The following is a 15,142-nucleotide window of genomic DNA, read 5'->3' as shown; positions in this document are numbered from 1 at the left end:
GTTACTCAATATGACGCCAGGTGGACGACCAATTGGTCATCGTGTCTCAATTATCCCTGACGAACCTTGACTATGTTAGTCACGAATTGTAAATATACTTCTTGGTTCAATCCCTTGATGCGCTTTAGTTCTGTTGGATTGCTGCTTTACCTGCTTTACCCATAACACACCATTCATTCATCTTCATCTATGGAATGAGAAAGAAAATTAAATGGTAAAATGCCATTGGCGCCAACGACGTCCCGAGTTGATAAATACGATCTACCTACCGCCGACACGCCTCCGCGTTGTTGGCGGGTCGCTGTCGTCGCTGGCATCTTCTCGTCGTGCTGAAATATCTTTTGGCTTCGCGTTCTTGACACCTAAACGCTACCAACTCCAACAAACCCGATTGGCCTGCTTGAGACGCAAATGCCTCCCCAACCGACAAAATGGCACTTCGAAATCGACCAGTACCTTAATCCATGGATACCAGCTGCGCCATGGAATCATCTACCATATCCCATTGCCCATTTCTTGGGCCATAGGCCAGAGCATCAGCGACCGTTGGGCAATATTGCGATGATTTTTTGGGCATTTATTGGAGTTTTCTGTTCCCTGACCATCATCGAAGCGGTGGGCCATGCCATCCCCTCTTTTGAGGAGCACGGTGCTCCTATGATTATCGGCAGTTTTGTGAGTTCCGACCGGTTATTTTTTTGAGATCTGTCTCATATTAATTTGCAGGGGGAAATTGACTAACATTTGACCCAAGGGCGCCGCTGCGGTTCTCGAATTCTACGCCATCGAGTCTCCTCTCGCGCAGCCTCGCAGCGCGGTCCTCGGACAGTTCTTTTCATCCCTAATAGGCGTTACCATCAGGAAACTCTTTGCGCTAGGTCCTATGTCAAATGAGGTTACCTGGGTCGCCGGCTCGCTGAGCTGCTCTTGTGCTGTCGCGTTTATGGCTTTGACTGGCACTGTGCACCCGCCTGCGGGAGCTACAGCTCTACTCGCTGTAATTGATGAAGGTGTAGCTCATCTAGGATGGTTTTTGATACCAGTTGTCCTGCTCGGCTGCGTCTTGATGCAGTGTGTGGCTTTGTTTTTGAATAATATCCAGAGGCGGTTCCCCGTCTACTGGTGGACCCCAGCGGAGGTTGGCCGCGGGAAAAAGCAGCAGCAGCCGCAACAGCAGCAAATACCGGATGGGAAGAGAAGCAACAGAGATAGCAGCAGTGACAGTGGAGCTATGCTCAAGATTATTACGACACGTCATATGGAAGAAGGGAAAATTGTTATAGAGCCGTCAAGGGTGATTATAACAAGGGGACATGTGGCTATTCCGGACGATATGTACTTATCGCCCGAAGAGAAGATGTTTTTAGAGGAGCTGAGCGAAAGATTATAAATTATGAATTAATATAAGCTGTTCTATTCTAGTATACAAGATGAATAACCGCGTGTACTTTGTAGTAGGTGTTACCTACTGCCCACCCTACCGAAGTGGAATTTGACCTCATGCTTGGTGACCATGCGAACCTGCCGTCTTGTGTGGTTGGATTTGTAACTCGTTACACGACAATTGCGTCGCTCTGCCATCGGAAGGTTTCATCGTGACACCCGCCTCGGTTCGGATGCTGATATATTGAAAAATATTACCCGCAGTGTCATTAGCCGCTAGCACACTCCGAGTCTTCCCCGAGAGACGCCTATGTTGCTGGTACCCACCAATTCTTATGAGGCTCTGATCGGGTTTCCGGGAATCTGGATACGAGGTAAAAGCAGTAAGACAGCCAGCCGGAGTACCCGATCACGATGCGAGTGGTGAGGTAGCCCCTGTCGAGTGCGTTGCATATTACTCGTTGACTTAGCTATTGCAACATCTAGTAGACGTACTTACATTGGCTTTAAGATGTGATTTTAAGCCATCCAGCACGGTGTTATACTTGGAGAGTTAGGGGCATCTCATCTTTGTTACCCCGTAATATCCTGTCGACCAGAACATGACAAGAGTTAGCGGTGGGCTGGTCGCTAGAACGAACCAGGGGTACACGGATCATTAGAATGTGTAAGAACGGATAGTAACTGATAGTGGAACGCTGCTAAAAGAAATTTTGAATGCAGTATCCTTGATACTGTCATAGTTGATGAATCAACAGGGGCATCTCTAGGATGGTGAGATGACCTATCATATTCAGACTTTTCTGAACGGGGGAGGGCGTGGCCAATCCATAGAAGCCTGCTAGTTGCAGGCCGCCCTCTCAATACCCCCTTAATGTCGTGTTGCCCGTTTCAATTCTTCGAGGCGTAAATCCGTCTCACTCACCGGTCCTTCTTTATCTTTGGAAAGCCTTTCGTCGTGTGCTTCTTTCCGCAAGCAAATTAAACACTTAGTGTTGACCTCACGCACCGGACCTGGTTTCTGGTGAAAGCAATTAGCTCCTCCTCTACCAGGACAGGTGTTTTCAACTTCATAATTGATACTCTGATGTTTGCAGAGTTTGTGGAATGTTTTGTTAACCCAACACATGGCGAATAAGTTTCAATGTAGATGAGAAAATTTGGGAAATGCGTAAGAAGACCTAGGCTCAAATTTTTAAATGTAGTATAACAATCAAGGGATTCTCTAGTAGCCAAAAGCTGGCGGCACATAGGACATTATATACTTTATCGGCACTGAGGCCTACACGATCTGCTTCCGAACTATCCTTCTGTTCGTCAAAGAGAATAAGGCACAATGGTACACAAGAACGGATAGCGAATGTTGTGTAAGAACAATTGGAGAGAACCAGACAGTTTCTGACCACAAAAATTACACATAGCTTATTCAATGGATCTGAGTTCGTGAGATTTATATCAATCTTTGTCAATTTCCTTCTACCGATGAGGATATCGTGCTCATGATGTAAAAATGCATCTATCGGCGCTCTAAAGTACAAAATATTAGGAAGGTACTTGCTATCGAGGTCTCTCAGAGTCAGTCAGCGCTACGCTGGAAACAATCTCTTTGCCGTGTGAGAACGATTTATGAGTACGATAGCACAATATCAGAGTGAAAGAAAATGCAGTTTCGGGACCCCCCCAAATAATGGCCGCGGTTGATTTCCTCTCCTTCTTCACTAGAGTCGATTAAAGCCAGGAACTATGAATTTATTGGAATTTTGATACCAAGGAAGAGAAGTTGCAGCCGGAGAATCGAATTATTATTTTATTTCGAATATATCTAAGCTACATGCACGTTTCTACATCTAACCTTAGGTTACTGATGACTGTTTTAACTCTTGTAAACACTACAAGTACCGCCTAATCACTGCTAGTGTTCCTATGCCTGAACTATTTACTTCCACTTTAAGGGGTTGAGTTACGATGTATTACATTATTCAGACGGTTTGTAATCGTACATTACTATGAAATTTAAGCTATTTCAATAAATATTTATATTGTTAAAACTTTCGTACAACGTGAGTGTCGCTGTAATAGAGTTTAGACTATCCTCTTATAGTTAGATAGTGATCTCTAGGTAGAGCAGGGGGGCTGATGCCCCATATATTCCCTCCCAAGCGACTTCCTTATTGGCTGTATTTAACTCAACGAATCAACAATTCCTACATAGCTTCTAGCGTCATGGCGTTTACCTTTCTGCTCATTTTTTTTTTCTTCTCTCAAACATTTCTTACCTTCCTCCCCAGGTATTCGGTTACAGCAATCATAATTCGGACAGGACTTACGTTGCGGGTAATAAGTCTATCTTAGACAAGACCGAGATTAGTCAAGCAGATCTTATTTGGACGCTTCGAGTTCGTGGCTTGAAAAGACTGGTAGCACGCGCTTCCATTGCTTCACAGTCGAAGTATGGCCGACGATATTGCTACAGAGGGGGATAAGACCCCCGTAATGATCAACGCAGATCACGAAGCAGGGACTCAATTAGAGGAAGGCCGGCCTGCTCGCGTCGAGTACGACATCGAGAGAGTAGAGGCAGTTTATAGGAAGTTAGATCTCCGCATCATTCCAGGTAATATCACCGATTATCCTTCGATGGCCTCTTAAGCTGATTCAACCGTAGCTTTCTGGATCCTGTACTTCCTCTGCTCCGCCATACGCTCTAACATCGGCTTGGCGCAGACGATGAATTCGGACGTCGGACATGATTTAATGACGATGCTTGGGCTTTCGTCTAACGATGTCTCCACTGCATTGGCTCTCTTCTATGTATCTTATGTCATTTTCGATTGCCCCTCAAATCTCGTCATGAGCAAGCTAAGCCCTCGAGTTTGGATGGCTAGAATCGTTTTTGCCGTGGGCGTAATAGGGGCTTGTTTTACTGCCGTCCAGGCTGCTTGGAGCTTAAAGTAAGTCTAGCATCGTCTCAATTCCCCTCTCCTCGAGTTGGTCTAGGGTACTAACCATTGGCATAAGACTATTGCGATTCCTGCTTGGTATGGTGATTGCCGGCATGTGGCCTGGAATGTCCTATTACTTAACTCTTTTCTACCCCCCATCTCGGACTGGTAAACGAATCGGGATGTATTTTACAGCCTCTCAGATCTCGGCCGCCGTGGTTGGCTTGGTATCGGCGGGATTCCAACTGATGGACGGCGTTGGTGGCCTGGTCGGTTTCCAGTGGATGTTCCTTATTTATGGGCTTCTTGCTGTGCTCCTTGGTTGGACTCTACTATGGTGGCTACCCGAACGTCCGCTACCCCCAGGACAACGAAGGGAGCGCTCGAGTTTCATGAAATGGCTTCCTCCGACCCCCGAAGCTCTGACGGGTGAAGATGCTCTAGTTCATTACGAAGACCTCAAGCGAGTCTACCACTCAAGACCCTGGACTCTCAAGGATCTAGGTTACGTCCTGATTGACTGGAGGCTTTGGCCGCTTACTCTTATGTATTTCGGCGTGGTGGGAGTCGGGATCGGCACTCAACTTTATGGCACAGTGATCATCCGTGGTATTAATCCATCATTCACTGGGGTACAGCTCAGTCTTCTCTTCGCCCCCATTTGGATCGTAAGTCTACACTTGCTAGATATATGCCTCTCGGCTTCTAACTTCGATAGATGGACTTTTTCGCAATTCTGCTCGTCACTCCCATCTCGGATCGATTTCACCGCTTACGTCCCTTATTCTTCTCTTGTGCTGTGTGTATCCAAATTGCCGGCCTTCTCACTGTTACCTTTGCTCCTACCTCGAACCCTTGGGCAAGGTATGGAGGTCTTCTCATGGTGGGCTTCGGCCTTGGTCCTACGGTTCCTATCTGTATGACTTGGACCAACGAGATATTCCAACAGCGTCACGGGGAGGTCGGTGTAGCTGCTGCGTCGGCACTGGTTTCGGGTCTTGGAAACCTCGGTAGCATTACAACGACATATGCGCTATATACAGGTTGGCCGGCAGACGCCGCTCCCGGGCCTCATCAGTACCGCCGAAGCAACTTGGTCATGATTGGTATTTTATGTGTCAGCATCCTAAGCAGCATCGTCATGTTCGTCGCCCTAAAAATCATTGGTAACAAGCCCAGCCATAAAATTGGTAGCAGTGGGAGCTCCACAATCCAAGACGGTGCGGCCCGCCGTGAGCTTCAGCAACGCGGGTTCGGTCGCATGTGGTGGCGGAAGAGAACGTAGCTGTATACTCCAGTATACTCTAGAGATGTGCTATTCTCCGCTGTGGTCTTCAACAACTAGCAGCGCAGCCATCAGAAACTACTTGCTCTTCGTGATCTGGACAGTTCAACCTGTCATTTATACCTTTCGCTTCAATCTCACCCGACTTTTTACGACTTCTTAATACGAAACACTCCCATTAGAGGTTCGATACGCGCATGAAATGGAGAACTGGAATTCTCAAGGCGAAAGTGCCGTTGCGCCATCGCTAGGATTGGCGGATCTGGATGAAAGACGGGAAAGGCGACAATGCTGGAACGCTATCGCTTTTTACCCGTCTTGTGGGAAGTGGCGCATACAGAGGTTTGTTTTTGGTGCTTTTCTGGTAATTTCTTTGCTCTTTTTTGGGTTTGGCGCATTCATATGATACCCCATCTGTGTTTTGGATACGCTGTCATTCGAGAGCCTCAACCAAAGACTCGCCAGCGACAGTGCTTCTACGCCATCGCTTGGGACGGCGTGTTGCAGCCGAGGCGGGACCGACGACAATGCTTCTGCGCTATCGTTTGGGAACTCGTCTCGTGGGCATTGCTTACACACGTTTCTTCGAGTATTTGGAATCTTCATCGTAGGATAAGAGGAATAAGTAGCTTGGTTCTTCGCTCGCTACCTCACTATACATTACTAGGCAAACACTTTTAGCCTCGCACATATTATCATAACCCCTTCGTGCCCCTCCGACCCAGAGTGATTAAAAATTTCTATCTTCAGACGCGAGTATTAAATATGGTATGGCATCATCAGCATGGAATACCGTCGTGGTCAAACGTCAATTGCAAACTAATGTCAATGCCCCAGTCGGCCCCCCTTAATCATAGAGAATTCGGGTCCTAGGGGTTCTAAGATGCGAGCTTCCCGTGGCTTAAGAAACATGGGCTCGGTAAACTCCAGGTACTCTTTGTAGTACGGCTTGGTTATTTGGTGCTTTGAAACAGGTTAGATTTGGTTCTTACTCGTCCCATTCAACGGCTCTGGGGTAAGACAACGGAGACTAACCTCTAGGAACCATTGTATATCCTTTGACCTATCATCTGGTTAATACATATTCTCAACACTCTTTTAGGGTGGCGGCGTACCAGTTTTCGATCCAGCTTAACTTCCCAGGCTCTTCCACGGACTTATAAACTTCGAAGAAAAGACATTCGGGCTCGGCAGCCACAACGTCGAAGATAGCCTTGAACGCAACTAAAAACCTTTCGACGTTCTCGGGTGCAATGTGTACTGTCACCTGAAGGCTAATACCCTTTGACGGGGGCGTGGCCTCACTCGTTGTCGCCGCACTATCATCTATTCGCTCCTCGTGGACTTCGGTGTCCATTATTTCTGCTGGTGATTCGGGAGACTCGATCGTGCTGAGAGGGGTGACGACGGCATGTGTAGACTGTCTCTTTACAGCCTTCTTTTCGCTTTTTTCCCTCTTACTTCCGCTGCGGCCAAGAGAGATGCTACTATTCCTCCAATGCTTAAGCATCGAGCTTTTGATACTGCTACTCATCTCGGATATATAGTTGAAGAATTTCTGACCGCTATATCAGATCTATAAAACGAAACATATTCCAACATTAAAAGCCTATTTAAGCTGTACACCCTCAGTATATATGCTTCTAATGCTACGTTGGAGAAGATGCTTGATGGCTTAAAGACCAGGGGCGGAATCGTGGAGTGCCAAGGAATACTTGGTATCTTGTCAGCGACCGGGCTCACGATCTAGAGCCAGGATAGCAATAGGTAGCGGGTTGTGGAACCGCTACGGACATCTGCAAGGGACTAATTTTCGACTTTCGGACTCAGCTTCTAGCACGAGCAGATTCCTTCTAGAATCCATGCGATTAGTTTCATACACCAGCCTGTTTCCGAACGCGATGCAAACACACGTTCACCAACAAATCTATGCGCTGCTTCGCTAGCATAATCCGACATGGGACGTTTTTCTTCTATTCGTTGAACAATACGAAATCCAACGAATCAAAGGCGCCGCTACGAAGCTCTCATTTGCGAAACAAAAGAACCCTCCAAAAGTCCCGCTCTTCCTCATACGTCAATGCTAGTCTAACCCGATATATCTAGCCGAGTATCTAGCCATGTCATAGCTCGGAACTTTTATCAGTCTTATATGTCGGAATTCTTTCCAACTTAAATGCCTTTAAGGTACCGTATAATAAGTCCATGATTTCTTCAAATGGTACAGATTTACTCCTTCTTATGGACTTTGTGCATTTTACGACGCGGAACCGTGTATACCTATCATGGATCCTTTCCAAATTTCATGAACCTGAGGGTCCTGGAGCGCATGGTAACGTTGTCTAGATTATCTCTAGACCGGGCGAAATGATTACAAGATCGGCAATATACTACGATAGCTTCTAAGCAGGATGTTATTACTGGAATTTCGCAGCTCGCTTCAATACTCATCTATTAGGTCACGGGGTGGACCAAGAAAGCATAGAAACGGCGCAGTTGTTTCGCAAAGGACTTTAACTTTGAATTATCGAGGCCGTTGGATGAGACTGGACTTTGCTATACATATCATCTAGAATTATGGCAAGTATCTCCCGTGAGGAATAGGGAGAGTCGAGGTATAAGTGGATTTGGGTTCGACTCCTATCAGCACTGTCTAACGACTTCGCTTATGTTTAATCTGGGAGTACGCGAATGGAAAACCACGACATCTCTTGTAAAAACATAATGTAAGGGCTGGCCGAGCGCTCAGGTTGTGTGTATATTTAACCAACTAAGGACAGTGGGCTTCCTAGTGCCAGTAAGGGCAGGGCTAAGTTGTCTGGGAGGATGGGCGGGTACCTAAGCTTCTCCTGGCGCCCGTGGCTCCGTTCGTGATATGAGTATACATCTGTGTTTTGATTATCGTCTTCCTTGACTCGTTTAGTCTTCTCATTTCTTACCGGCTGGGACCGAATATTAAATTCACACCTTTGAAGACCGTGGCGTTAGGAGTTTATGTGGTTTTAGGTGAGTAAGAAGAAACCGTACACAGTCAAGGTTCGCTAGAGAAAATGCCTTCTCCTTAGCTATCTATCCTATCTATATGTATTCCTCACTTTCCCCTCTTGCACATCTTGCCTCTTAGCTGACGCTGCATCTACAATCCTACCCGCTAGCGCCGCAATACTAGACCTCGCATCTAGCAACTCCTGCATATTTATCTTCGCCCCCAGCGCCTGGTGGAACCAGTTCCGCAGCTCCGCCGCGATCAGGCTGTCGACGCCGTGGTCAGCCACAGACCGCCCCGGATTAATATTCGAGACGTCTACGAAGAGCATATCAGCTACCGCCGTCGAGATGGCGCCCGTGACAAAGCCTACTGTCTTGAAACGCTCCGGAGCCTCTGCGGTAATGTCTGCATCGAATTGCCGGCGGATGCGACTGATAGATGACTTGCCGGCATTGTCGTCGCCTCCTTGTGCTGCTGCCACCCCGGCGTCCGAAGAGCTACTTGTGCGTCGGTCTCTTCGCGCGTCCTCGAAAGCGCGCATAATGAGCGAGACACGCCCATCGTCGTACCAGCGAGGCATGGCGTTCCTTGACGGCCGGGCCGGGCCCGCGTCGCGTGCTTCATCCTCTTCGTCACGCTCCGTAGCAGCCATTGCGGCCGGGTCCAAACAAGTGAGGATATTAGAAGCGGAAAGCAGGTCCTCGGCTTGGCCAACCCAGTTGTTGCCCTCGCCGTCGTTGATGGTCAGGCCGTCGTTAAGGAACGCCGGTTCTAGCCGGGCAAGGAACTCCCCCTCCGAGAGCGTTAGCCCCTTGTTCCGCGCAAACATCTCCACTGTGATCGAATCCTGACCTAGCTCGCCAATACCATTAACGAATCCTAACGATATGCTTGTTGCGGGCATGTCGAGCCGTCGGCGATACCTCGCAAATGAATCCTGGAATGCGTTGGCGGCCGTGTATGCGCTCTGCGTGGCCAATGCGTAGATGGACTCGAGTGAGGTGACCATGACGAAGAAGTCCAGCTGTCCACGGGGGAGAGACAAGGTCGCTTCGTGCAGATTCTTGCTCCCTTGGACCTTGGCAGCTAGGCTGTCGCGCCATCGCTGGACGGTCAGTTTATCGAAGGAGAGGTCGAGATAGGAGACAGCGGCGTGAATAATACCCTTGACGGGGGTATTTGGGGAGACTAATGAGATACTCTCTATGAAGCGCGTTACTTGAGACCGGTCGCTGATATCGCATGTCAAGGGTTGAATATTGATACCACGCTCACCAAGCGTGTTCACGAGATTTTGCGCTACAGGGGAACTTTTCTCTATCCCGCGTCTAGATAAGACTACCAAGTTGCGAGCTCCGCGCTGGCACATCCATCTAATAATGGACCTTCCGAGACCACCGAATCCTCCCACTACGATGTAATATGCCGCGGGATCGAACTGGACATGCTGCTGGGACGGTATTGGGAGCATTTTAACCGGTGTCTGCGGATCCTGAAACGTCACCACCAGCTTACCGACATGCGTACCCTTAGAGAACCTTAACAAGACCCGGTCAAGCTTAGATACGTCAGTGACTGAGAATGGGCGAACGGCCCTAATAAGCCCATCTCGATAATAGTTATGGACGGCTTGCATTAGCTCCTTGCCGAGCGCGGGGTCAGCGTCGAGAACAAGTGAGAGGTCAAACGAGGAGAAGTTAGCACTCTTGCTGAAAAGCTCCATCCCTAAAGCCTTGGATTCCTGTACATCGGTACGTCCCACGTCAACTAGGTGTCCTAGAGGTGCCAGTGCTTGGATGGACGCGTGCAATACATCTCCCCGAGCCGTACTAAGTATTATGTCGAAGCCACGGCCGTGAGGCGTCATACGAGCGAGCTTTTTGTGTAGAGCAGACGCGCCGTCTCCTGATGCGATGGCAATGACGTGCGATTCTGGCAGCTTCATCTCTCGGATTAAAAAATCTGCCTTCTCGGTCGTACCCACCATGGCAAAGACCTCGGCGCCTTTCGCCCGCGCAAGCTGAATGGCTGCGAGCCCGAGTCCGCCAGTGGCGGACTGGATAAGGACCTTATGTCCTTGCCGTAAGCGAGCAACGTAGTCAAACGCGTAGACAGAGCTAAAAGCAGCGGCCGAGTCAAGTGACAGTCTCAAGGAGCATCCGTTTGAATCGGATAGTACCCATTGTCCTTTCTATACGAGACACGGGCTTCCAGTCTTCGAGTACTACGCCAAGTACCCGGATAAAGCTGCGCGTTTTGCGAGGGCTATGGCTGGGGCAACTAGAATGGGCCTCCATATTAAAGAACTACGGGACTGTTTCTCCTGGGGAGAGCTCAAAGGCACTGTTGTCGATGTTGGCGGTGGGAGCGGCCATGTGTCGATAGCTTTGGCTCGAGTAAGTATATCTAAAGCTCAATCTGACCGTCCCCTGTTCTCCTCAATAAGTTACATGTATGTCTTACTTTATTCTTCGTTCTAGTTGTTCCCACATCTCAAATTTGTCGTACAAGATGGCTCGAACGACATGCTCGCCGAAGGCCGCCCGCTCCTGACCGACGACGTTGGGGGACGCATTACTTTCATGCAGCACAGCTTCTTCTAGCCACAGCCAGTCCAAAAGGACGATCCCGCGGCGGCATACCTATTCCGCCAGTGTACGCATAACTGGTGCGATCGAGATGTCGTAACCATGTTCCGGTCCTTCGTTCCCGGGCTGGAGTCTTCCGGGCCGGCGACGCCGCTATTGGTCAACGATATCATCATGCCTGAACCCGGCGAAAAATGGCCACGGCTGTTAGAGCGGGATATTCGGCAGATCGATATATGATCATGTTGATTAGCTATGGCGGCAAACAGCGCTCTAGAACGGAGTTCGAGGCGTTGCTGAAAGAGGCGGATGCGCGATATGAAGTCCACAAAGTGCACGCATTTGGACCACTCGGCTTGCTGGAGGTATATCTAAGACAGTGAGTTAAGAGTTGATTGAGAGGGAAGTGGTTAGGAGTCGCGTCAATCCGAATGTGAAAGGCTCGGTTAGAGCGAAAAGAACAAGAAAAAAGGGGCAGAGTAAACTTGAGGTCTCATTTACAAGCTGCGTGCGAAATATACTTTTCGCTACATTACATTCTTTATTAAGAAGCTATCTTGTTACAGTACAATTTAATATTGATACTTCTAATTACTGGGCAACTCTCACTGTAGCTCAATATTACCCAATCATACATAAAGCAATACTCACTTGATAGAGATGATTACCATGAGTTAAGAATGAGAAAGCTACTAGGTATAGCTTTAGGGATGCTCGAAACTATTACTATATAAACAAGATCCAGTGTAACTCAATACTACATTATTATCTGCATAAGACATCACCTCCACTATTTTCAGTATTAATAATAATGCATCAAGATTGACTAAAGATAACTGGTTCTACGTTGTTAAACCGGCCAATTATATTTATTATAGAGGCATATCGCAAGATCTTTTCCTTTTATGTCAGTAAGTGGCGTGGAACCTTACGTTATACTCTACAGGTTACTAGGGGGGTGATGTCTTATGCCAGTTGAGGGGATAGGCCTCGGGGAATTCCCGTAAATTCCGGTGTTCCCCGGGAATTAAAAGCACATCGTACATATTTCAAAAGCGAGAGAAAATATAAAAATAAACCTCTCCAACCCGGTAGCCCTGTCCCCCTTCTCTCACAAGCAAATTGTCAAAGTATTCATCAGCTCAGTCTCAATATACCGCAACATGACGAGCATTACCAGCGCCGTTAACACGGAGAAGTGGGGCAAGGAAACGGAAAAGCAGCTTGGCGCCGGAGACGACGATGCATGGAGAAAGGACATGTATATGGACACGATCCCATGGGAATACGGCCGATTTCGTGAGGTTCTAGAAAAGTATAGCAAGATCCCTCCGAACGAAGTCGAAGCGGAGATCTTCAAGATTGTAAGAGAAGAACATCCTCCCTACCTTACCAATCAATTGCTCTTTAACCTAAGGCCGTCTCTCCTAACCATCACTTCACATCATATAGCGAGACAAGGCTTGGGAAGTCGTCAAGTACCCCTGCATCGGTTGTTTTACCTACCTGCGTCTCCTCGAATTCGGCGATGACGAACCGGAGATGCAAAAAGCTCTCGAGCGGCTCAAGGCGCCTGGCTCGCAGGATACTTTTCTCGAAATAGGTGGTTTCATATGCCAGACGATTCGACGGCTCGCTTTCGAGGGCGTCGATTCGGCGCGCCTGTATGGAACAGACTTACATGCCGAGTTCCTCGAGCTGGGATATGAGCAGTTCCGCGACCGCGAGACTTTGAAAGCGACCTTTGTTGCAGGAGACATGTTGCTCCCAGAGGAAGAGTACGCGGCTAGCTCTCTGGCCGGAACGCTCGACGGGAAAATCTCCATCATACATGCGTCGAATTTCTTCCACCTATTTAGCTGGGAGTCGCAGTTGGTCATCTGCGAGCGCATTGTGCGTTTCTTTCGGCGCGGTTCCAGCGCAGAAAATCCAGCCGTGTTGTTCGGGGTGCATATAGGCAGAGACAAGCCAGGTGAGGATGAACATTTCAGGATGTTCCTGCATGATGAGACGACATTCCAGTTGCTATGGAACGAGGTAGGAAAGAGAACTGGTACGTCCTGGAAAGTGAGCTCGGAGTTCCCAGCGTTGCCGCGCCCAAAACCAAATATTTTTGGTAAAGATGCGAGAGTGTTGCGTTACGTTGTGAGGAGTCAGATAGTGAGGTAGTTAGTGAGATACCTACCTAAGTATAGAAACTAGGAGGTAACATGGCAGCTGAGCTGATTGTAAATGGTCCTATGGACAGCTGACTATAGAATACATGATGGTTCTATCGTTCTATAATCTATTACCCCCAAGCTGGTTTCCCCTCTCTCCGCATTATACATAAAACAAGACGTAACATCAGCCTTCGTTACATGTGTCCTATAATCCTACCGTCTTCTGCATAAGTGCCGACCGAGAAGCGTAGCACCAGCCTTGCTTACCTATATTCCATAGTCCTACCATACTTTCTACGCATGATGACTGCGCTGCTGGGCTACGCTCCGATGCAGAGACGGCAAAGGACGGCGCGAGGAAACCCGGGCCATTAGATATCAGAAAGATCTGGCAGCCTTTAGGAACGGGGCGACCGAGGATCGTGGTGTCGCGGATAGTCTCACGCGTTGCTGGGACCAGATTGAGGCGCAGTGTTTCCTCGATAAATGCGTCAAGGTAAGGCAGCCGTGTCCGTCGCAGCTCCTCGAAGGTTGGGGGCCGGCCCTCTGTGATGGCCTGCGGGAGAGCGGCGTACAAGGATTCTCTAAGCTTAGCTTGCATATGCCGGTAGCTGGTGAGGCACTTAACAAGCCAACCAAGTGCGCCGCCCGTAGTGTGATTACCGGCGATGAGTTCGCCAAAAAGCTAAGGGGGGACGTTAATCAGCGCAATATATCCAGAGTAGCCTTACCAACTCTAAGCCCTTACCATGCACCACCGGCCCAATAACGCCGTGCAAGAACTTCGGTGCCATAAGGTCCTGCATATGCGCTCTATTACTCCTAAAGCCATCCTCACGCGTAGACGCGCGCATGGCGGCATGGAATTCGCCCAGGCAGCTCATGCTATTGGTAATAAAACTAGACTTGTCGAAGTCGGCGTCGCGGGCAGGCGCTGTGCGACGGGCGAGGATATCGTGCGCCTCGCGAAAGTCGGCTAGTAAGACCCAGGGCCGGCAGAACGGGCGCACGAACACTTGGCAGAGCGGCGCGCCGGCCTTGGCGACCTGTGCCGCGCACCAGGGGCCGAACTCACCGGTTGTGCCGACGGTGCGCGCCATGTCGGGGCCGTCGCCTAGAGCGAAGATGCGGATAGGGCGTTATAGGGGATTCCGGGGAGGGGTTTGGGGAGGAGCTGGCGGTAGAGGCCGTAGATGCCAATGATGAGGAGACTTGAGACGAGGTACCTTGTTGGCACTCCCATGGAGGGCTCGCCAAGAAGAATACCTTCTCTGAACTCCATAGCTGTTGTAGTCGTGCTGTAAAACTGAGTCCGATAGAGAGCTCCTGTGAAATGTAATTTCTTTCAGGACTTCCAGTTAGGATTTTCTTTTATCGCAAGAGTCCGAACCCCGACCGCAACATTTAGAAGCCATGAGATTATTTCAAAGGGCGTAAACGTGCAGATAGAAACATCCATTTACGTCAATATAAATCCAGCCACAAGCATACACCATCTCCAACCCCTCAGGGAAACCTTCACGACGTCCGACAGCGACGTTTACCAAACTCTAGGCCCCAGGTAGGTAATATTGATGCAAGTCAGTTACCCTACAATAACAAAACATAGCATAACTGGCGTTTCCAGATCTACGCCGCATGAGACTCCCCCAATATAGCATTCCCGTTATACCATAGTATCCAAAAGCCCGCGAGTATATGCGGTAGCATCCCGGAGACGGAAGGATTGGCGCGGGGGCGTTGAGGAGCGGGGAGATGTATTAGCAGATAGGTACTCTAATGAATACCAATTC

At 48.8% G+C, this 15,142-nt stretch overlaps 8 protein-coding genes across 8 annotated transcripts; 5 read left to right on the top strand and 3 right to left on the bottom strand.

Moving 5' to 3' along the window:
• Positions 1-2: 2 nt before the first annotated feature.
• F4817DRAFT_328358 (HPP family protein) lies at positions 3-1,429 on the top strand. Its single transcript, XM_049302144.1, has 2 exons — positions 3-675; positions 755-1,429. The coding sequence occupies exons 1-2, from the start codon at positions 412-414 to the stop codon at positions 1,388-1,390; spliced, it is 900 nt and encodes a 299-aa protein (XP_049161863.1). The 5' UTR covers positions 3-411; the 3' UTR covers positions 1,391-1,429.
• Positions 1,430-3,606: 2,177 nt separating this feature from the next.
• Positions 3,607-5,754, top strand: F4817DRAFT_279641 (MFS general substrate transporter). Its single transcript, XM_049299528.1, has 4 exons — positions 3,607-3,997; positions 4,049-4,334; positions 4,402-4,993; positions 5,044-5,754. Exons 1-4 carry the CDS (start codon positions 3,835-3,837, stop codon positions 5,608-5,610), a joined length of 1,608 nt encoding a protein of 535 aa, XP_049161862.1. The 5' UTR covers positions 3,607-3,834; the 3' UTR covers positions 5,611-5,754.
• Positions 5,755-6,461, top strand: F4817DRAFT_279668 (uncharacterized protein). Its single transcript, XM_049299530.1, has one exon. The coding sequence runs from the start codon at positions 5,899-5,901 to the stop codon at positions 6,289-6,291; it is 393 nt and encodes a 130-aa protein (XP_049161861.1). The 5' UTR covers positions 5,755-5,898; the 3' UTR covers positions 6,292-6,461.
• F4817DRAFT_279654 (uncharacterized protein) lies at positions 6,364-7,341 on the bottom strand. The gene is made up of 3 exons (XM_049299529.1): positions 6,726-7,341; positions 6,646-6,673; positions 6,364-6,573 (listed from the first exon to the last, which is right to left on the bottom strand). Exons 1-3 carry the CDS (start codon positions 7,142-7,144, stop codon positions 6,436-6,438), a joined length of 585 nt encoding a protein of 194 aa, XP_049161860.1. The 5' UTR covers positions 7,145-7,341; the 3' UTR covers positions 6,364-6,435.
• Positions 7,342-8,674: 1,333 nt separating this feature from the next.
• Positions 8,675-10,705, bottom strand: F4817DRAFT_279692 (KR domain-containing protein). The gene has a single exon (XM_049299531.1). The coding sequence runs from the start codon at positions 10,584-10,586 to the stop codon at positions 8,685-8,687; it is 1,902 nt and encodes a 633-aa protein (XP_049161859.1). The 5' UTR covers positions 10,587-10,705; the 3' UTR covers positions 8,675-8,684.
• Positions 10,624-11,651, top strand: F4817DRAFT_368981 (S-adenosyl-L-methionine-dependent methyltransferase; the record flags this gene model as incomplete). The annotated part of the gene is made up of 4 exons (XM_049307299.1): positions 10,624-10,681; positions 10,727-10,995; positions 11,080-11,160; positions 11,209-11,651. The coding sequence occupies 4 exons, from the start codon at positions 10,624-10,626 to the stop codon at positions 11,425-11,427; spliced, it is 627 nt and encodes a 208-aa protein (XP_049161858.1). The 3' UTR covers positions 11,428-11,651.
• A 525-nt stretch (positions 11,652-12,176) lies between these two features.
• On the top strand, positions 12,177-13,702 carry F4817DRAFT_279625 (uncharacterized protein). The gene is made up of 2 exons (XM_049299526.1): positions 12,177-12,551; positions 12,640-13,702. The coding sequence occupies exons 1-2, from the start codon at positions 12,351-12,353 to the stop codon at positions 13,354-13,356; spliced, it is 918 nt and encodes a 305-aa protein (XP_049161857.1). The 5' UTR covers positions 12,177-12,350; the 3' UTR covers positions 13,357-13,702.
• Positions 13,456-14,337, bottom strand: F4817DRAFT_279629 (cytochrome P450). The gene is made up of 2 exons (XM_049299527.1): positions 14,098-14,337; positions 13,456-14,034 (listed from the first exon to the last, which is right to left on the bottom strand). The coding sequence occupies exons 1-2, from the start codon at positions 14,209-14,211 to the stop codon at positions 13,555-13,557; spliced, it is 594 nt and encodes a 197-aa protein (XP_049161856.1). The 5' UTR covers positions 14,212-14,337; the 3' UTR covers positions 13,456-13,554.
• Positions 14,338-15,142: the final 805 nt, after the last annotated feature.

The sequence above is a fragment of the Daldinia loculata genome (genome assembly GCF_022478755.1).
Source record: "Daldinia loculata strain CBS 113971 unplaced genomic scaffold F4817scaffold_8, whole genome shotgun sequence".
NCBI lineage: Eukaryota > Fungi > Ascomycota > Sordariomycetes > Xylariales > Hypoxylaceae > Daldinia > Daldinia loculata.
Note: the sequence above shows the minus strand (reverse complement) of the source record. Positions and strands in the feature narration are given on the sequence as shown.